Raw genomic sequence first — 22300 nt, forward strand, 5'->3', positions numbered from 1 at the left:
CTCGAGCGAGGTGTCAGTGACGTGAAAATATACTTGGTCGTCACTAGTTGCCACAGTCATATACACTCCGCCTATTTCTACAATTGATCTTCTTAACATATGGTTTTAAACCTAACCTTAACCACACTGTTAACCCCAATCGTAAAGGCTAAAAAGCAAATGTTTGTTTTTATTTAAAAAAAAATTATTAGCCCTTTTTGACTTTGTAGCTGTGCTATCTAGTAGAACTCGAAAGACTGGGAGCGCACAGACCCGCCCTCTAGCCGCCATTTTTCGGTCTCGGACTCCATCAGGCTGGAGGAGTGGAGCCGAGTATAAAGAAGGGAAAGACAATTATAGAGGGACCCTATTATTCAAATTTCCAGAGGATACAAATATACGCAACAAACTCTACATTTTTGTGGCTAGAAATGCATGCATTGGAGCAGAGTCACTATTTAGTGAAATAATTTTGTGTGAAGACGTGTTGCAGGCCGCCATTTTTGTTACTGCCTCAAAAGTCTTTCGGGACTCCAGAATAGGATTTTAAAAATATATTTCCCCGAATCGTGCCAATGTTCGACCAAGAAATTACAAAATTACAATTTAGGCTCCAGCGCGCAGCTATTTGCAACATTGTTTAGACATGGAGATTCGTTTAATCTAGTATTGAGGCGACCTTTTCCGTTCTCATTTAGACAGTGACTGGATATATATTGTTTCATGAGATAGCTACGATTATACTTTTTTCGGAAGAGGGAACGAAAAGGGGAACCTTGATTGATCATTGTTGCAGCCAGGCATTCTAAATGTGTGTCACTTCTTCTCGTAGTTTGACACCGAGATCTGGCATTTATCATTGACAATAAACGTAGAAACATTATGCTTCGAAGTTGGCTCAAGCTAGTCGCAGCCTGTCTCTGAAACGCCAGGTAACGTTTCTATTGGATGTAGCTAGCTGAAACTTGCAGCCTTCGGCTAGAAATTGATTCAAGACGAGTATAGGGCGACGGCTTGCCCTGCCCTGGATCTTCAACATTTAGTTGTGAAAATCGGTTTCGCGTCGTTATCTATCTGGCTTATTTAGTTAACTAGTGTATTTGTATTTATTTATTGTTTAAACTAATATATTTGTTATTTCTATTTTGAGTTAATTTAATTTAGATCAAATATGTCATCTGCACGGTTTGATTCATCGGACCGGTCCAGTTGGTATTTTGGGCCGGTGTCGAGACAGGAGGCGCAGAATAGATTACAAGGACAGAGGCATGGCATGTTTTTGGTTCGGGATTCCTCTACCTGCCCTGGCGACTATGTGCTGTCAGTATCTGAAAACTCCAAAGTGTCCCACTATATCATCAACTCCTTGCCAAGCAAGAGGTTCAAGATCGGTGACCAAGAATTCGAGCTCCTCCCAGCTCTTTTGGAGTTCTACAAAATCCACTACCTGGATACGACTACACTGATAGAACCTGCCCCCAGGTAAGGAACTGTCATTCATAGGCTGCACCTGCGACCACAAACTACTCAAAGGAATGCAAGATATTTAGAATTCCAATTATTTGACACATTTCCTGATATGTGATTGACCTATTAGAAACCGATTCTGATGGTTGTACCCCATTTCAATCATAAACTATAGGCTACCACGCTTATACTTAATGAATAAGGGACCTGATTGACCTCTCTTGTAATGACAAGTCTAACAAGGAATTGTGTAGTTCCTTCCAGTGTTTCAGAGTTATTGTTGCTGCATAACCATTTGAACCTTGTTTAGTTGTATGTTCACAAAGAGGGTCACACTTTAAAAACAGTAGTGACTGCTATTTTGTGAGAGGAATGTATACATTTCCATCTAGTCAGCTGATGGTTTCAGTAGTTCAGCAGTAAAACTGCTATTATCTTGAAACAGTCTTTTGAAAATCTACATGTTAATCTGTATTTTATGCTCACCCTCCTGTCCAGGTACCCTAACACAGCGATAGGCACCGGCCCCATTCAGACGATGGGGGGCCCAGAGGACAACCTGGAGTATGTGCGAACTCTGTACGACTTCACGGGCAGCGACACTGAGGACCTGCCCTTCAAAAAGGGGGAGATCCTGATCATCCTGGAGAAGCCTGAGGAGCAGTGGTGGAGCGCCAAGAGCAAGGAGGGCCGTGTGGGCATGATCCCTGTGCCCTATGTGGAAAAGCTGGTGCGACCCTCCCCTCACCCTGGCCAGCCCCCTCACAGCTCCCGCAACTCCAACAGCTATGGCATCCCAGAGCCGGCCCACGCTTACGCCCAGCCTCAGACGCCCTCGCCCCTGCCTCCTGGCACCCCTGGAGCGGTCATCACCCCCCTACCCTCCATGCAGAACGGGCCAGTCATGGCTAAGGCCATCCAGAAACGAGTGCCCTGTGCATATGACAAGACTGCCCTGGCTCTAGAGGTAGGAGTTCCTCACTTTCTGTTCTAGTATGGCTTTGTGAAGGGAGGCCTAAATGCTCCCAGTTGTCCCCTATTCTCATATTTGATTAGTTGGTTCACTATGTTGTGTACATTTTATTAGATTTAATGAGCTGGTACTGTGGAAGTTGCATTGTAGTTTGTCAGGAGCTATAGCCTGCAGCCACAGGCTGTGCCAAATATTATGCATCAAGTCATTTAAATACAGTTGAGGTTGAGACAGTTCTGATGCAGCAAGCATATTCTGTCTTAAGTAATCTCCTTTCCTCCCTTTTCTCCTCCTATTCTCCGCTCTCTTCTCCTGACCAGTGGTATAGATTCCATCAATCAGCCGGTGTAGATTTTTCGTGAGGAAGCGCAAAGTAGTCAGCTTTTTCTGGAGTATAAATGCTGAGGGTGGCGGTGGGTGGCTCTGAGCTCTCTGGACGCCTCTCTCTATTTGTTAAGCTCATCCTCCAGAGCCAGCCGCTAGGTGTATTTGAAAATAGCCACGGGATGGTTTTTCAATGCTGTTGAAACTGTTTTTCAATACATTTCTATATTGTTAGCTACTTTTTAAGTAAATACCTGCAGTCAAATTGTACAATATGTTAGGAGATAAAGCAGATTGCGTTCTTCATTTCACCTGTCACATTATTTTACATTTTGAAGCTTACTGTAGTTCCCCAGAACAGTTGAGCCAGTCATGTTTGTTTGTAAATAGCACAACGGGAGAAAGTGGGAGCAGGTGAGTCCATCTGTGTGTGTGACAGGAGCGCATTTTATATTGAAAGTCAGATGTATTTTTATTTTTTTGCTTCAATAGAGTGATCAGGGACGTGCAACTATAGTTTATCTTCACAGAAAATATATTAGTGCAACACATTTGGCAGAAAATAGCTTCATTGTCATCAGATGCCAACAGAAGTGCAAAACTATTTGGCTGGCAGCCACACAAGTAAATGAGCTTACAATGAAAACGAAATGTTTTTTTTTTTTTTTTGCCAAACACAATGCGTGGCCATCATATTTCTAATGTTTATCATAGAAAAAAATCTAAACAGCTACATTTCAAAATGTTTTAGCAGAGAAAAGTAAGCTAGCTACACCCAGAAAAGTTGCTACACATCAGTCAGAGCGCTGTCTTTTGATAGAATGCCCATTTGTGAATTCTCATCCGAGTGGAGTAGTGCGTCTGAAGCACAAAATTAGTTTGATGAGCAGAAATTACTATAAGAATAATTTTAGATCACCCCTTTGGATGAGTTATCTGTACAGCTTGATTTCCTTGTGTTTTTTGTCCTCCATTCTGGGACCCTCTGCTTCTCCCCTATCTTGTCAGAGCAGGCAGGCCCATTGCCCTAGTGACACCCACTTTATAAGCCGATTGCCTGTTTTTGCAATTCGTTTATGTTTGCTTGCGCTCGTTAGCATATTTAGCTAGCAGCCTCCATGGAAATTCGTTATTACTTGTGCTGATTTTGTTAGCATTCTGGTAATAGGCTTTTTTGTTTTTGGTGACCCTTGTGTACTAAGCCGGTAATACCGTAAATCCCAGTATGAGAGAAGGACTGCATGAGAATATGAAAATCTGTTTAACGCCCAACCCTGGCTCCCGCTCTCCCTAAGATCACCCCTGATGGACAGGTACCCCACGGGGAAGCTAGGGCCGATGACATGCCAAGTGGGTATCTAACACCACCACTCAAACTTCATTTTTGGTCTGTTTAACCATTGAAGTCAACTCTCTTGATTATTCTCTGTCGACCTCTTGCTCTGAGAGCGAGAACAATCCTGAGATTATTCATTAACCTCTCTAGGGTATGTGGGAAGAAATCGTCCCACCTACTCAACAGCCAGTGGAATCCCGTGGCGCGTTATTCAAATACCTTAGAAATGCTATTACTTCAATTTCTCAAACATATGACTATTTTACACCATTTTAAAGACAAGACTCTCGTTAATCTAACCACACTGTCCGATTTCAAAAAGGCTTTACAACGAAAGCAAAACATTAGATTATGTCAGCAGAGTACCCAGCCAGAAATAATCAGACACCCATTTTTCAAGCTAGCATATAATGTCACATAAACCCAAACCACAGCTAAATGCAGCACTAACCTTTGATGATCTTCATCAGATGACACTTCTAGGACATTATGTTATACAATACATGCATGTTTTGTTCAATCAAGTTCATATTTATATCAAAAACCAGCTTTTTACATTAGCATGTGACGTTCAGAACTAGCATACCCACCGCAAACTTCCGGTGAATTTACTAAATTACTCACGATAAACGTTCACAAAAAACACAATTATTTTAAGAATTATAGATACAGAACTCCTTTATGCAATCGCTATGTCCGATTTTAAAATAGCTTTTCGGCAAAAGCACATTTTGCAATATTCTGAGTAGATAGCCCAGCCATCACCGGCTAGCTATTTTGACACCCACCAAGTTTGGCCCTCACCAAACTCCGATTTACTATTAGAAAAATGTTATTACCTTTGCTGTTCTTCGTCAGAATGCACTCCCAGGACTTCTACTTCAACAACAAATGTTGGTTTGGTTCAAAATAATCCATAGTTATGTTCAAATATCCTCTGTTTTGTTCGTGCGTTCAAGACACTATCCGAAGGGTGACGAAGGGTGACGCACCCGACGCGTTTCGTGACAAAACATTTCAAAATATTCCATTACCGTACTTCGAAGCATGTCAACCGCTGTTTAAAATGAATTTTTATGCGATTTTTCTCGTAAAAAAGCGATAATATTCCAACCGGGAGTCGTTGTTTTCGTTCAAAGACGAAAAAATAAAAACATGGTGTCGCCTCGTGCACGCGCCTTCAGTCTCATTGTTCTCTGATCGACCACTATCCAAATGCGCTACTGTTTTTCAGCCAGGGGCTCCAAAGGCATCATTCAGCGTTTTGCCGCCTTCTGAGAGCCTATGGGAGCCGTAGGAAGTGTCACGTTACAGCAGAGATCCTCAGTTATCAATAAAGAGAGTGTAGAAGCCCAAGAAATGGTCAGAGGGCACTTCCTGTAAGGAATCTTCTCAGGTTTTCGCCTGCCATATGAGTTCTGTTATACTCACAGACACCATTCAAACAGTTTTAGAAACTTTAGGGTGTTTTCTATCCAAAGCCAATAATTATATGCATATTCTAGTTTCTGGGCAGTAGTAATAACCAGATTAAATCGGGTACGTTTTTTATCCGGCCGTGCAAATACTGCCCCCTACCCTAGAGAGGTTAATTAGAGGGATGTGTTTTGTGAGTCAGGTCAGTTTGTTCTCATCATGTATCCTCCAGAGCAGATGGAAGGTTTGCGTTTAAATTCCCATCTGCCAGAAAGAGAGTCAGGGGTTGTGTGAATTGCACCACCACTTTCACAAACTAGAGCAAGGCTGACTAATGCCTTGGATTACCAGCCTCCCCCAGAATATAGCAGAGTTTGAGTCAGTGGAGAAAAATTGGGTATTACGGTAGCTTCCACCACCTTGGATTAAGTCATCTGATTTAGTAATGGAAACTGCTGTGGCTCCACATCAGAATCTCTCAGCTTTTTTCCTCTTGTCTCTCTGACTCTGAATATAGTTTCCATCACACCACCCGAGGCAATGGTCACTCCTCCTAACTCAGGTGACTTATTTCATGACTTTGAATGTATTGGTTTGGTATGAACATCTGTAGGCAATGTCCAGTCTCCTTTCACCCACAGCCCTCAACTGTAGCAGTATTTTCATTGGAGATTAGCATATTGTCAAATGTACTATTAGTCATAGTGCACATTTTCAGAGGGAGCGAGAGATCTGCAGCATTAGTCATCAGTAGCTAGTACTAGACCTCCACACTAAAGTAAATCATCTCTCATTTAGAGATTCTGCTCGTGGTGCATCCGTGTTTCCACAGCAGGCCTCTGGTGGGTACAAGTCTGTTGGGGACTTCCCCCTGGTGTTGCTGCACTGTCCTCATACACCCACTCATCATACATCCACTCTTCATACACACACTTTAAGCATTTATGAGCATGGTCTTATTTCTATTACAGCATGTTGGTTGACTTATTCATATTCCATTCACCCAAGTCTGTAACATGGATAGGTTTAGGCTACTACATGATATTGTGTTAGCTTTGTGTTACCCATCATCCTACAACCTAGCTTATGAATTAAAGTTTATATCGTAGGTGCACAGGTCTAGAGAATTTTGAATAATCAAGGTGATAGTGATACATACGTTCAATACTGCTTTGCACACTCTTGCCTGTATCTAGCTGATCTAGGTTGTAATCATTATTCCAACAGTGTGAGTTTCTTTTGGACAAATTCAGGTATTTTTATCTGCTTTCAGTTTGCTTTTGTTTAAGAAACATTTTTCAACAGAATCAGCAGAATGAATACACCCCTGATCACAACGCAAACACAGTTCACTTTCATAGCAGCCACATAAAAACAGCATGATCACTTTGCTCATTGTGTATATATAATTCCTTTTCGCGACTACACTGAACAAAAAATTAAAACGCAACATGCAACAATGAAAATATTTAAAGTTACACTTCATATAAGGAAATCAGTCAATTGAAATAATTTCATTAGGCCCACCTCTATGGATTTCATTTGACTGGGAATCCAGATATTTATCTGTTGGTACCTTAAAAAAAAAAAAAGTAGGGGCGTGGATCAGAAAACCAGTCATTATCTGGTGTGACCACCATTTGCCTTCATGCAGCGCAACACATCTCCTTCGCATAGAGTTGATCAGGCTGTTGATTGTGACCTGTGGAAAGTTGTCCCACTCCTGATCAATGTCTGTGCAAACTGGATCACGCTGTCGTACATGTCAATCCAGAGCATCCCAAACATGATCAATGGGCGACATGTCTGGTGAATATGTAAGCCAAGTAAGAACTGGGACGTTTTCTGTATCCACAAATTGTGTACAGATCCTTGTGACGTGTGGCCGTGCATTATCATGCTGAAAGATGAGGTGATGTCGGCGGATGAATGGCACGACAATGGGCCTTAGGATCTCGTCACAGTATCTCTGTGCATTCAGTATGCCATCAATAAAATGCAATTGTGTTCGTTGTCCGTAGCTCATGCCTGCCAATACCTTAACCCCGCTGCCTCCATGGGGCACTCTTTTCACAACGTTGACAAGACCCTGGCGAGGACGACGAGTACACAGATGAGCTTCCCGTAGATGGTTTCTGACAGTTCGTGCAGAAATTCTTCAGTTGTGCAAACCCACAGTTTCATCAGGTGGCTGGCCGGTTGGATGTACTGAGAAATTCTCTCTAGAGAAATTATCATTCAATTCTTTGGCAACAGCTCTGGTAGACATTCCTGCAGTCATCATGCCAATTTCACGCTCCCTCAACTTGAGACACCTGTGTTGTGACGCAACTGCACATCTTAGTGGCCTTTTATTGTCCCCAGCACAAGGTGCACCTGTGTAATGATCATGCCGTTTAGTGAATTTCTGGGTATGCCACACCTGTCAGGTGGCTGGTATATCTTGGCCAAGGAGAAATGCTCACTAACAGGGAAGTAAACCTATTTTTTTGCACAATATTTGAGAGAAATTTGATTTTTTTGACTATGGAACGTTTCTGCGATCTTTTATGTCAGCCCATGAAACATGGGACCAACACTTTACTTGTTGCTTTTATGTATTTGTTCAGTATATAGTACCTGTCAAAAGTTGACACTAGAGGTCGACCGATTAGGATTTTAACGCCGATACCAATTATTGGAGGACCAAAAAAAGCCGATACCGATTAATCAGTCGTCTTTTATTTATTTATTTATTTGTAATAATGACAAATACAACAATACTGAATTAACACTTTTCTTTTACCTTAATATAATACATCAATAAATCAATTTAGCCTCAAATAAATAATGAAACATGTTCAATTTGGTTTAAATAATGCAAAAACAAAGTGTTGGAGAAGAAAGTAAAAGTGCAATATGTGCCATGTAAAAAAGCTAACGTTTAAGTTCCTTGCTCAGAACATGAGAACATATGAAAGCTGGTGGTTCCTTTTAACATGAGTCTTCAATATTCCCAGGTAGGAGGTTTTAGGTTGTAGTTATTTTAGGAATTATAGGACTATTTCTCTCTATACCATTTGTATTTCATATACCTTTGACTATTGGATGTTGTTATAGGCACTTTAGTATTGCCAGTGTAACAGTATAGCTTCCGTCCCTCTCCTCGCCCCTATCTGGGTTCGAACCAGGTACACATCGACAACAGCCACCCTCGAAGCATTGTTACCCATCGCTCCACAAAAGCCGCGGCCCTTGCAGAGCAAGGGGAACAACTACTCCAAGTCTCAGAGCGAGTGACGTCACCGATTTTAAATGCTATTAGCGCGCACCCCGCTAACTAGCTAGCCATTTCACATCAGTTACACCAGCCTAATCTCGGGAGTTGATAGGCATGAAGTCATAAACAGCTCAATGCATGAAGCACAGCGAAGAGATGCTGGCAAGCGCACGAAAGTGCTGTTTGAATGAATGCTTACGAGCCTGCTGCCAACCATCACTCAGTCAGACTGCTATATCAAATCATAGACTTAATTATAATATAATAACACACAGAAATACGAGCCTTTGGTCATTGATATGGTCGAATCCGGGAAACTATCATTTCGAAAACAAAACATTTATTCTTTCAGTGAAATACGGAACCGTTCCGTATTTTATATAACGGGTGGCATCCCTAAGTCTAAATATTGCTGTTACATTGTACAACCTTCAATGTTATGTCATAATTATGTACAATTCTGGCAAATTAATTACGGTCTTTGTTAGGAATAAATGGACTTCACACAGTTCGCAACGAGCCAGGCGGCCCAAACTGCTGCATATACCCTGACTGCTTGCACGGAACGCAAGAGAAGTGACACAATTTCCCTAATTATAAGAAATTCATGTTAGCAGGCAATATTAACTAAATATGCAGGTTTAAAAATATATACTTGTGTATTGATTTTAAAGAAAGGCATTGATGTTTATGGTTAGGTTTGGTGCAACAACAGTGCTAAATCATCACCTGTTTGGCGAAGTAGGCTGTGATTCGATGAGACATTAACAGGCACCGCATCGATTATATGCAACGCAGGACACGCTAGATAAACTAGTAATATCATCAACCATGTGTAATTAACTAGTGATTATGTTTAGATTGATAGTTTTTTATAAGATAAGTTTAATACTAGCTAGCAACTTACCTTGGCTTCTTGCTGCCCTCGCGTAACAGGTAGTCAGCCTGCCATGCAGGCTCCTCGTGGAGTGCAATGTAAGGCAGGTGGTTAGAGCGTTGGACTAGTAACTGGAAGGTTGCAAAAATGAATCCCCGAGCTGACAAGGTAAAAATCTGTCGTTCTGCCCCTGAACAAGGCAGTTAACCTCTATGGGCAAGGCGGGACGAATTCGTCCCACCTACGTAACAGCCACCTGAATTCAGTGGCGCGATTTTTGAATCGTTTGAAATACTATTACTTCAATTTCTCAAACATATGACTATTTTACAGCTATTTAAAGACAAGACTCTCCTTAATCTAACCACACTGTCCGATTTCAAAAAGGCTTTACAACGAAAGCAAAACATTAGATTATGTCAGGAGAGTGCCCAGCCAGAAATAATCAGACACCCATTTTTCAAGCTAGCATATAATGTCACAAAAACCCAAACCACAGCTAAATGCAGCACTAACCTTTTTATGATCTTCATCAGATGACACACCTAGGACATTATGTTATACAATACATGCATGTCTGTTCAATCAAGTTCATATTTATATCAAAAAACAGCTTTTTACATTAGCATGTGACGTTCAGAAAAAGCATACCCCCCGCAAACTTCCGGGGAATTTACTGACAGTTTGCTAAATTACTCACGATAAACGTTCACAAAAAGCATAACAATTATTTTAAGAATTATAGATACATTACTCCTCTGCACTCGATATGTCCGATTTTAAAATAGCTTTTCGGATGAAGCACATTTTGCAATATTCTAAGTACATAGCCCAGCCATCATGGCTAGCTATTTAGACACCCGGCAAGATTGGCCTTCACCAAAATCCTATTTCCTATAAGAAAAATGTTCTTACCTTTCCTGTTCTTCGTCAGAATGCACTCCCAGGACTTCTACTTCAATAACAAATGTAGGTTTGGTCCCAAATAATCCATCGTTATATCCAAATATCCTCTGTTTTGTTCGTGCGTTCTAGACACTATACGAATGGTAAATAACGGTCGCGCGCATGGCGTGACAAAAAATGTCTAAATATTCCATTACCGTACTTCGAAGCATGTCAACTGCTGTTTAAAACCAATTTTTATGCCATTTATCTCGTAGAAAAGCGATAATATTCAGACCGGGAATCTGCAATAAGCTAAACAGCCGAATGAAATTTCTCCACGGGGGCGAATCGTGCACGCGCCTCATTCAATGGTCCTCTGATCGGCCACTTGGATAAGGCGATAATCTGTTTCAGCCAGAGGCTGCCTCGTCATCGTTCAGGTTTTTCCCGGGTTCTGAGAGCCTATTGGAGCCCTGGGAATTATCACGTTACAGCTAAGATCCTTACTCTTCAATAAACAGATGCAAGACGCACGACTCCTTGTCAGACAGGCCACTTCCTGCATGAAACCTTGTCAGGTTTTTGCCTGCCATAGGAGTTCTGTTATACTCACAGACACCATTCAAACAGTTTTAGAAACTTTAGGGTGTTTTCTATCCAAACCTGAACAATAATATGCATATTCTAGCTTCTGAGTTGGTGTAGGAGGCAGTTAAAAATGGGCACATATTTTTTCCAAAATTCTCAATACTGCCCCCTAGCCCAAACAGGTTAACCCACCGTTCCTAGGCCGTCATTGAAAATAAGAATGTGTTCTTAACTGACTTGCCTAGTTAAAAGTGTAAAAAAAATATATATACTTTTTTTTTTTTAAATCGGCCAAATCGGTGTCCAAAATAACCGATTTCCGATTATGAAAACTTGAAATCGGCCCTAATTAATCGGCCATTCCGATTAATCGGTCGACCTCTAGTTGACACACCTACTCATTCCAGGTTTTTTCTTTACTGTTACTATTTTCTACGTGGTAGAATAATAGTGAAGACATCAAAACGATTAAATAACACATGGAATCATGTAGTAACCAAAAAAGTTTTAAACATATCAAAATATACTGCTCAAAAAAATAAAGATAACACTTAAACAACACAATGTAACTCAAAGTCAATCACACTTCTTTGAAATCAAACTGTCCACTTAGGAAGCAACACTGATTGACAATAAATTTCACATGCTGTTGTGCAAATGGAATAGACCATAGGTGGAAATTATAGGCAATTAGCAAGACACCCCCAATAAAGGTGTGGTTCTGCAGGTGGTAACCACAGACCACTTCTCAGTTCCTATGCTTCCTGGCTGATGTTTTGGTCACTTTTGAATGCTGGCGGTGCTTTCACTCTAGTGGTAGCATGAGACGGAGTCTACAACCCACACAAGTGGCTCAGGTAGTGCAGCTCATCCAGGATGGCACATCAATGCGAGCTGTGGCAAGAAGGTTTGCTGTGTCTGTCAGCGTAGTGTCCAGAGCATGGAGGTGCTACCAGGAAACAAGCCAGTACATCAGGAGACGTGGAGGAGGCCGTAGGAGGGCAACAACCCAGCAGCAGGACCGCTACCTCCGCCTTTGTGCAAGGAGGAGCAGGAGAAGCACTGCCAGAGCCCTGCAAAATGACCTCCAGCAGGCCACAAATGTGCATGTGTCTGCTCAAACGATCAGAAACGGACTCCATGAGGGTGGTATGAGGGCCCGATGTCCACAGGTGAGGGTTGTGCTTACAGCCCAACACCGTGCAGGACGTTTGGCATTTGCCAGAGAACACCAAGATTGGCAAATTCACCACTGGCGCCCTGTGCTCTTCACAGATGAAAGCAGGTTCACAGTGAGCACGTGACAGACGTGACAGTCTGGAGAAGCCGTGGAGAACGTTCTGCTGCCTGCAAACCCCTCCAGCATGACCGGTTTGGCGGTTGGTCAGTCATGGTGTGGGGTGGCATTTCTTTGGGGGGCCGCACAGCCCTCCATGTGCTCGCCAGAGGTAGCCTGACTGCCATTAGGTACCGAGATGAGATCCTCAGACCCCTTGTGAGACCATATGCTGGTGCGGTTGGCCCTGGGTTCCTCCTAATGCAAGACAATGCTAGACCTCATGTGGCTGGAGTGTGTCAGCAGTTCCTGCAAGAGGAAGGCATTGATGCTATGGACTGGCCTGCCTGTTCCCCAGACCTGAATCCAATTGAGCACATCTGGGACATCATGTCTCGCTCCATCCACCAACGCCACGTTGTACCACAGACTGTCCAGGAGTTGGCGGATGCTTTAGTCCAGGTCTGGGAGGAGATCCCTCAGGAGACCATCCGCCACCTCATCAGGAGCATGCCCAGGCGTTGTAGGGAGGTCATACAGGCACGTGGAGACCAAACACACTACTGAGCCTAATTTTGACTTGTTTTAACCTCTATGGGCTAGGTGGGACGCTGCCTACGTAACAGCTACTTGCAGCCTGTGGCGCGATTTTCAAAACCTTAAAAATCCTATTACTTTACTTCCTATTACTTTTACAACGAAAGCAAAACATTAGATTATGTCAGCAGAGTACCAAGCCAGAAATAATCAGACACCCATTTTTCAAGCCAGCATATAATGTCACCAAAACCCAGAAGACAGCTAAATGCAGCACTCACCTTTGATGATCTTCATCAGATGACAACCCTAGGACATTATGTTATACAATACATGCATGTTTTGTTCAATCAAGTTCATATTTATATCAAAAAACAGCTTTTTACATTAGCATGTGACGTTCAGAACTAGCATACCCCCCGCAAACTTCCGGGGAATTCGCTAACATTTTACTAAATTACTCACGATAAACGTTCACAAAAAGCATAACAATTATTTTAAGAATTATAGATACAGACCTCCTCTATGCACTCGATATGTCCGATTTTAACCTCTATGGGCTAGGTGGGACGCAAGCGTCCCACCCGTGGTGCACTCCATCAACAGCAGGTGCATTTCAAGAGCGGCAAATTTGAATCCAAATAAATGTAAAAATTCACATTTTTCAAACATACAACTATTTTACACCCTTTGAAAGATAAACATCTCCTTAATCTAACCACGTTTTACGATTTCAAAAAGGTTTTACGGCGAAAGCATAAATTTAGAGTATGTTAGGACAGTACATTTACAAGAGTTGTGTGTAATGTTTTGTCAATTCAAAGACAGGGTCACCAAAACCATAAAACCAGCTAAAATGATGCACTAACCTTTTACAATCTCCATCAGATGACACTCCTAGGACATTATGTTAGACAATGCATGCATTTTTAGTTCTATCAAGTTCATATTTATATCCAAAAACAGCGTTTTACTATGGCATTGATGTTGAGGAAATCGTTTCCCTCCAATAACCGGCAGTCAAGTCACCACCACAAATTAAATAATTAAAATTAGAAAACATTGGTAAAATATTATATTGTCATTTAAAGAATTATAGATTTACATCTCTTGAACGCAATCAACTTGCCAGATTTAAAAATAACCTTACTGGGAAATCACACTTTGCAATAATCTGAGCACTGCGCCCAGAAAAATACGCGTTGCGATACAGACCAGCCGTCATGTTGGGGAGATCTAAAATCGAAAATACTATGTAAATAATCCATTACCTTTGATTCTCTTCATCAGATGCCACTTCCAGGTATCACAGGTCCATAACGAATGTAGTTTTGTTCAAAAAAGCTCATCATTTATGTCCAAAAATCTCCGTCTTGTTAGCACATGATCTAAGCCCTCCGGACTTCACTTCATGAACGAGGGGAAAAAATATATTTACGTTCGTTCAAACATGTCAAACGTTGTATAGCATAAATCCTTAGGGCCTTTTTTAACCAGAACATGAATAATATTCAAGGTGGACGAATGCATTCTCTTTTATAACGTATTGGAACGAGGGTACCCAACATGAACTCGCGCGCCAGGTGTCTAATAGGCCATCATCGTTCCATGGCTCTTGTTCGGTCAGATCTCCCTCCAGAAGACTCAAAACACTTTGTAAAGGCTGGTGACATCTAGTGGAAGCAATAGGAAGTGCCAAAATATTCCTCAGCCCCTGTGTTTTTCAATGGCATAGGTTTAAAGGTAATACAACACATCAGGTATCCACTTCCTGTCAGAAAATGTCTCAGGGTTTTGCCTGCCAAATGAGTTCTGTTATACTCACAGACACCATTCAAACAGTTTTAGAAAATTTAGGGTGTTTTCTATCCATATATAATAAGTATATGCATATTCTAGTTACTGGGTAGGATTAGTAACCAGATTAAATCGGGTACATTTTTTTATCCAGCCGTGCAAATACTGCCCCCTAGCCCCAACAGGTTAAAATAGCTTTTTGGTGAAAGCACATTTTGCAATATTCTAAGTACATAGCCCAGGCATCACGGGCTCGCTATTTAGACACCCGGCAAGTTTAGCACTCACCATAATCATATTTACTATTATAAAAGTTTGATTACCTTTTGTTGTCTTCGTCAGAATGCACACCCAGGACTGCTACTTCAATAACAAATGTTGGTTTGGTCCAAAATAATCCATCGTTATATCCGAATAGCGGCGTTTTGTTCGTGCGTTCCAGACACTATCCGAAATAGTAAAGAAGTGTCGCGCGCATGGCGCAATTCGTGACAATAAAATTCTAAGTATTCCATTACCGTACTTCGAAGCATGTCAACCGCTGTTTAAAATCAATTTTTACGACATTTTTCTCGTAGAAAAGCGATAATATTCCGACAGGGAATCTCCTTTTCGGCAAACAGAGGAAAAAATCCCAAAGGCGGGGGCGGTCGGGGTCACGCGCATAAGCCCAGTGTCCCTTGATCGGCCACTTGAGAAAGGCGATAATGTGTTTCAGCCTGGGGCTGGAATGACGACATTCTGTTTTTTCCCGGGCTCTGAGCGCCTATGGACGACGTGGGAAGTGTCACGTTAGAGCAGAGATCCTTAGTAAATGATAGAGATGGAAAAGAAGTTCAAGAAATGGTCAGACAGGCCACTTCCTGTAAAGGAATCTCTCAGGTTTTGACCTGCCATTTGAGTTCTGTTATACTCACAGACACCATTCAAACAGTTTTAGAAACTTTAGGGTGTTTTCTATCCATATGTAATAAGTATATGCATATTCTAGTTACTGGGTAGGAGTGGTAACCAGATTAAATCGGGTATGTTTTTTATCCAGCCGTGTCAATACTGCCCCCTATCCTAAACAGGTTAACCCATTCGGCAATTTCATTGGTCTAATGAAAGCTTCATGCCGCCAAAAAACTGAGCACGTCACAGAATGTGGGGGGGGGGGGGGGTTTGAGGAAAAAAATTTGAAAGCGGGAAAAATCCATATATTAGCCGCGTCATTGTTTAAGCCGCGAGGCTCAAAGCGTGGGAAAAAAGTTACGGCTTATAGTCCGGAATTTACGGTATGCACGATGGCGCACACGCACAGCTGGTTTGGGTTCCGTGTTACGATTTGTTTTTCAACAGGACAATGACCCAAAACACACCTCCAGGCTGTGTAAGAGCTATTTGGTCAAGAAGGAGCCTGATGGAGTGCTGCTTCAGATTACCTGGCCTCCACAATAATCACCCCCCAACCCAATTGAGATGGTTTGGAATGAGTTGGACCGCAGAGTGAAGGAAAAGAGCCAACAAGTGCTCAGCATATGTGGAAACTCTTTCAAGACTGTTGGAAAAGCATTCCTCATGAAGCTGGTTGTGAGAATGCCAAGCAGTCATCAAGGAAAAGGGTGGCTACATAGAAGAATCTAAAATATATTTTGAAAAGTTTAACACTTTTCTTTTTAGTTACTACATGATTCCATATGTGGTCATTTATGGTTTTGATGTCTTTACTATAATTCTTCAATGTAGAAAATTGTAAAAATAAAGAAACGCTTGAATGAATAGGTGTGTCCAAACTTTTGACTGGTTCTGTAGCTCTCTCTGCTTCTCCTTAATTTGGGAAGAAATTAATTTGTTCAAAACTGTTCAACTATTATAATTCTCTCTCTTTGAGTCAACTACTCACCACATGTTATGCACTGCAGTGCTAGCTAGCTGTAGCTAATGCTTTCAGTACTAGATTCATTCTCTGATCTTTTGATTTGGTGAACAACATGTCAGTTCATGCTGCAAGAGCTCCAATCGGATGGAGGACGTCCTCCGGAAGTTGTCATAATCACTGTGTAAGTCTATGGAAGGAGGGGGGGAGCCATGAACCTCCTAGGTTTTGTATCGAAGTCAATGTACCCAGAGGAGCACAGAAGCTAGCTGTCTTCTGGCCATGCCATGGTGCTACCCTACAGTTTTGTTGAGGCTACTGTAGACCTTCAGTGTATTTTAATCAATTATTTGGTGACATGAATATATTTAGTGTAGTTTTATCTAAAAAGGTTTACTTAAAAAAAATATTTAAAAAAATGTCTTATATTCACTTAGGAGTAAGGTCCTCCTTAGGGCTGTCCCCGACCAAAAAAAACCCCGCCAACTTCTTTCAACCAATCGATTTAGCCAAAGTATGTTTTTCCATATAAAGACACACCCCTATGTGTTTTAATAACATCAACGATATGTAGGCTACTGCGCTTGTCTGATGCATTAAGCACACTCTGATTTAAATAATTAAGACACACAATTGATTCGAGGGAGCCAGAGATCAAGAGCCTAACCAGATTATTATATATTTTTTTAAATAACCTGTTCCTGAACCACCACCTGCTGCTGGCTTTCACAGATTCTGCCACTACGCTCCCGAAGTTGCCGTGAATAGGCTACACCAGGGGTTTGGCAACCTTTTTCCATTTGGAGTGCCAATTTATCTTGTCAATTCTATCGATCTGCGTGCCAGTTATGATTTTCATATGCACATTTTCGTGGAACAGTTTATTTTATGATAGTCTTCGTATCTCAATCATTGTCATGTGATTTAATGAAATTCTATGAAAATTATGCAAATCTTAAAGTAACTTCCATTGCCAACTTTGTAAAAAATAGCCTAGATAAAGCCAACAAATAAAAACATTGCAGCCTGAAGGTAGGAAATAATCAGATTTTGAACAATAAATCACTTTGGCTACTCATGGCTTGTCTGCAAGGAACTTGAAACATTGTATCAACTTGGTCCAGCCTTAAGCTTGTGCTAACAAACTTGCAACATTGTATAAAATATTCTGGACCCTCAGTTAACCATGCTCCAGACAGGCACAGCTGTAGGCTATTTGCGTATAGGATAAGAAGTAATCAGGTATTTTCTGACGTTTCCACCCACTAGATCAGAGCATTACATTTGTTTTCTCTTTCACACAGTGGTTATCGAAAGGGAGAGAGCTGGAACGATTTTTCAAATAGGCTACATTAAGGACCTATTGTCATTCTCAATGGATGTAAACACAGACTTTGTTTACTTGCTGTTTTGAGGTGAAGATATGACTTTGAGAGGCTCCACAGCTCAGTAGTGCTGAGTTAAGACAGTCAGAAATACTATTAGGTTCCCAAATAGGCACATTTTATAAGCCTACATTTGCACGCAGGCCTGGTAGCCTAGGCCTACTTTTATGAGTAGTCAGGTGCACCTTACTCAACATTAACAGGAGCGCTCCAAATAAAACACAATGAATAAATTGACAACTCGTAAATGGAATGAAATTAACCAAAATTTGTCTCTCACAAGTGTAGCCTAGGTTGCGCACTCTGTAAACATGTCAACTCCAAAAATGAGAACGCTAAAAGACCGTAATAATATATTGAATGCAATAAAAGGTTACCAAACAAACATTGTAGATGGGAAATTATGGGAATTAATGGTAAATGTACTGCTGGTGATACTGGTGTGGCAAAGCCGAGGCCTCCACAATGTATTAATCCACTGAGATAGGTGTCAATCAAGACAAAAAAATTATTGCTAGACCAAACAATCGACCAGTCGACTAAATTGGGTCAGCCCTAGTCCTCCTCTGAGGAGCCTCAAATGGTCCATATGTGTAAAGTGTTTTGCTATTAGTCTTTTACACTTCATCTCTCTCTTTCCGTCTCTTTTTTTCTAGTCTTCTCATTGCTCGCTCACTCTCTTTTCCTCTCACACACTCACTAATGTGATCTCTTTCACTCTTTGAATTGCTTAGAGTAGGTCATTTCCTACAGCAGAAACCTACAATTTAGCAGCAGTCTATTTTGGGGCCTATCTGCTTCCGGAAACAAAGTCATTATTCTAACTCCATCTGAAGGGAGGAATATACCCTGTGATATGCCGCACCACCCACCCACTCTTATTACAGAGAGGCTTACTGAAAGCTGGTTATTACTAAGGTTTTACTATTGAAAATATATTACTTATTCTTAACATAACTTACATTGTAATGATAAGGACCATTCGCAAAATCAGTTCAGGAAAATTGTATCACCACACAACAGAATCATTTCTAATATGAAGAAAGTGCTAGTAGCCTATACATTGGGATTTTACACAGTGGTTATTCAGGACCCCATTCACCCATTACTTTAATCTTTGTAGTCAGATTAGTTCTACTAAAGCTTTTTGGTCGACCTGACCCAATTCACACAAATGTGATTTATAGATCTGTCATTCTTCATTGAAAGCAAGTCTTAAGAAGCAGGAGATCTGTTCTATGTACTCTATTTCTATGCTTCCGTGTTTTAAATTTAGTTTTTACTTCTTTTGGTTTTTGTACACAATATATTTCAGTGGTTTATATGGTACAATGAATCTCTACACTATACATTGCTTGTTTTGTCACATAAACTGAAATTAAGCATACTATTAGAATTTTAGCAACCAGGAAATGATGGAGCGATTTGTGCATATGGCACCTTTTTTTAAATGTTGACTAGATCAACATGTTCTTTCACTATGCAAGAAGAGCATGCGTTGATTACAAATGGCAGTATTAAAGCTGAGGAATTTGAAGGATTATGATTATGGATTGCAGATAGGTCTGGATGACTTCAATGTCCATGAAGCCTCATTTGATCCAATCTTTCTGCAACAACATCTAGAGCCTTCCCTCCACTTTCAGGTTTTAATCTTTCTCTTAACAATGCCAACTTTCCACATTTTAATCCTGAGTAAATAGCATGTGGTCTGCAGTTTGGGGTCACGCACAGTGTCACAAAGCATCCGATTTATGGCTTTCTGCTCAGCCTGTCATAACCATAGTACAGTGTCAAATAATGAAGGGTTGGCCAAATCACTTTTTCAGTGAGTCAGTACTTTGTTAACATGTGGTGGCTGCTGTTGGCACTTATCTTAAATTTTCCACCCCATTTTTCTGTGGTATTAAGGAAAACTCTTCTAATGCCATGCTCCATTTCTCCTCAGGTGGGTGATATAGTCAAAGTGACGAGGATGAACATCAGCGGTCAGTGGGAGGGAGAGGTAAACGGCCGGAGAGGTCTCTTCCCCTTCACCCACGTCAAAATAATAGACCCCCTGAATCCAGATGAGTGTGAATGACCTGGACCCCAACCAACCAACCCTCCCACAGTGACACCCAAAATGCTGGCTGTCTCCACCCCGCCCGCCAGTGTCACCACGGTTACGCGCTTGCCTGCTTGAGGCTATACCGCAGCGCTCCCTGTTATTGTCACGCCAACCATCGTGCAGCTTTCTGACTGTTTACAGCTACAGACTCAACTAAACTCCTACATCCCCAACTTGGTTACAGTTTGGTCTGTGGTTTTTGCCTTTATGTCCTTTAATGTGTGTTGCCATGGCTCCCACGATGCCATGTCTTACCTGGTCATTTTTTTTATTTGATATTTTGTTACATTTGAATACTTAGGAATTTGTTGAGAGCTTGCTTGTGTGTTTCGTGTTGTGGATGGGAGGAGGTTAATGTAAAAAAAAAAAAGAAGGGGGAAAGAGAGTGAAAGGTGACTGAACATCACATGAACTGACTGAGGTCATGAGAGCAAAGGCATAGAGGGCTTCAGGTGGGGCCTGAGGTTAGAACCAGCAGGTTAACTGTCTCTCACCAAACAATCATTCACTGTTGTACCTTAACCACAGCCACACATACACACCGGTAGACTATTACTTGTTTAGGGAAACTGCTGTGTGTGTGTGTAAGGATCAGTCTCTTCAGCTCAGCTTGTGTCAGACGGGGACAGGAGGACAAGCCCACAGCCTCAGTGACATGAACCTAGTCGACAGAGTTCCCTTATTTATGTTTTCCCAAGACAACATGTGAAATGGCCATGTGTGATATCTTTTTGTTTTATTTGTGCCATAAATTCAGGAGTTCTGCAAGGTGTTTGTCATAGTGTAAGTGCATGGCTGTGACCAGGCTATAGCCAATGTTATAAGAGGGCTTATAAATACTTTTGAGGGGTAAGGGCTTTTCTATGAGACGGATGCCTCCTGCATCCAATGACATGGGAGGCGGGCAAAGGTTTCATCCAGCCAATGACACCCCATCAATACCTTTCACTGAAAATGCAACTTTCGCACAAGCAATCCTTTCCTGTCTCTCTCTCTCTCTCTCTCTCTCTCTCTCTCCAGGTTCCCTAAGGTGGTGATTGGTTACACTTCTGTCTTGTTTGTAGACAGTGTTGACTGTCGAGCACAGGTTCTGGGGAGAAAACATGGTTGTCTTTGGTATGTCTGATGTTGTGATGCCAGAGCTGTCCTGCTCTCAGGTGTGTGTGTGTGTGTGTGTGTGTGTGTGTGTGTGTGTGTGTGTGTGTGTGTGTGTGTGTGTGTGTGTGTGTGTGTGTGTGTGTGTGTGTGTGTGTGTGTGTGTGTGTGTGTGTGTGTGTGTGTGTGTGTGTGTGTGTGTGTGTGTGTGCACGCGCTGATAAAGTGCTCTACTAGATCTCTGCTGTAAAGAAGAAAACAGACTTACCCTTGCTGTTCTCTCCTTGAGTGCTTTCCCTCAATCCCCCTGAGCTTTTTCATTGGGTAGAGTAATACCATTGTACAGCTATCAATCGTGTCCCAACTGTACTGTTGTTGTTTATTATGTTAGCCAGCTGTTAGACTGAAAATTAGACCGAAGGTCGCTTTCTAAAAAGGGAGGAAATAAATGCCTGTTGGTGGCCTCTGCATGACTTCTTGGCCTTGAGGTTTCTCTTCCAGGTCAAATGCTGCTTTGTCAGTTCTAATTTCCTCAAAGTATGAATTAGACTTTTATTTTTTTTATTTTGTTTAAAAATTTTTACAGCATCTGTGGGATAAATCCTTTCAAATATAGTTTGGTTTCCCTTGTCCAACCTCCCATATTAACCCATCTGATTAAGCAATACACCAATCCTCATTCTAGTTTTTGTTAGGTGATGTTTTCAACCTGCTTCAGATTTTTTTGTTTGTTTTCTCAAGGCATTAAAAGTATTACTGTGCTTTTCCCCTTGTGTTTAAGAGAGCCTCCATGTTGTATTCTTAATTCAAAATGAAAAATTGTGCCTTTTTTTATTTTCTTATACCATTTACATGTGTTAATATTTCCCATGGTTAACACCCGTGCTGGTATGACCCTTTATGTACAGAACAAGTCAATAAAATGTACATCTACTTCTTTAAGTTGCTCTGACGTCTTTCTTATGAGATGGGAATAGGAATGCCCCAAATAAGTCTCCTGCTCAGCATAGATGGGATGGGGATGTGTATGTTAAAGTGGAACAGGAGAGGAGTAGGTGGGTGGGATTTTTGCAGCAGGAATGACTGTATCTGGAGCATGGGACTGTTGCTCTCTGCTTCATTTCTATTAGTTCCA

General features: G+C 41.5%; 1 protein-coding gene across 1 annotated transcript; it reads left to right on the forward strand.

Moving 5' to 3' along the window:
- The first annotated feature begins 739 nt into the window (after positions 1 to 739).
- On the forward strand, positions 740 to 20428 carry LOC106563168 (crk-like protein). Its single transcript, XM_014128455.3, has 3 exons — positions 740 to 1461; positions 1945 to 2413; positions 19909 to 20428. The coding sequence occupies exons 1-3, from the start codon at positions 1151 to 1153 to the stop codon at positions 20041 to 20043; spliced, it is 915 nt and encodes a 304-aa protein (XP_013983930.1). The 5' UTR covers positions 740 to 1150; the 3' UTR covers positions 20044 to 20428.
- Positions 20429 to 22300: the final 1872 nt, after the last annotated feature.

The sequence above is a fragment of the Salmo salar genome, chromosome 11, assembly GCF_965601325.2.
Source record: "Salmo salar chromosome 11, fSalSal1, whole genome shotgun sequence".
In the NCBI taxonomy this organism is placed as follows: domain Eukaryota; kingdom Metazoa; phylum Chordata; class Actinopteri; order Salmoniformes; family Salmonidae; genus Salmo; species Salmo salar.

Bases quoted from the DNA above. Each gene is read 5' to 3' on its own strand.
- LOC106563168 (XM_014128455.3), top strand. From the start codon at position 1,151: ATGTCATCTGCACGGTTTGATTCATCGGACCGGTCCAGTTGGTATTTT. The intron at 1,462-1,944 runs GTAAGGAACTGT...CCTCCTGTCCAG, and splicing joins CTGATAGAACCTGCCCCCAG to GTACCCTAACACAGCGATAG. The intron at 2,414-19,908 runs GTAGGAGTTCCT...ATTTCTCCTCAG, and splicing joins AGACTGCCCTGGCTCTAGAG to GTGGGTGATATAGTCAAAGT.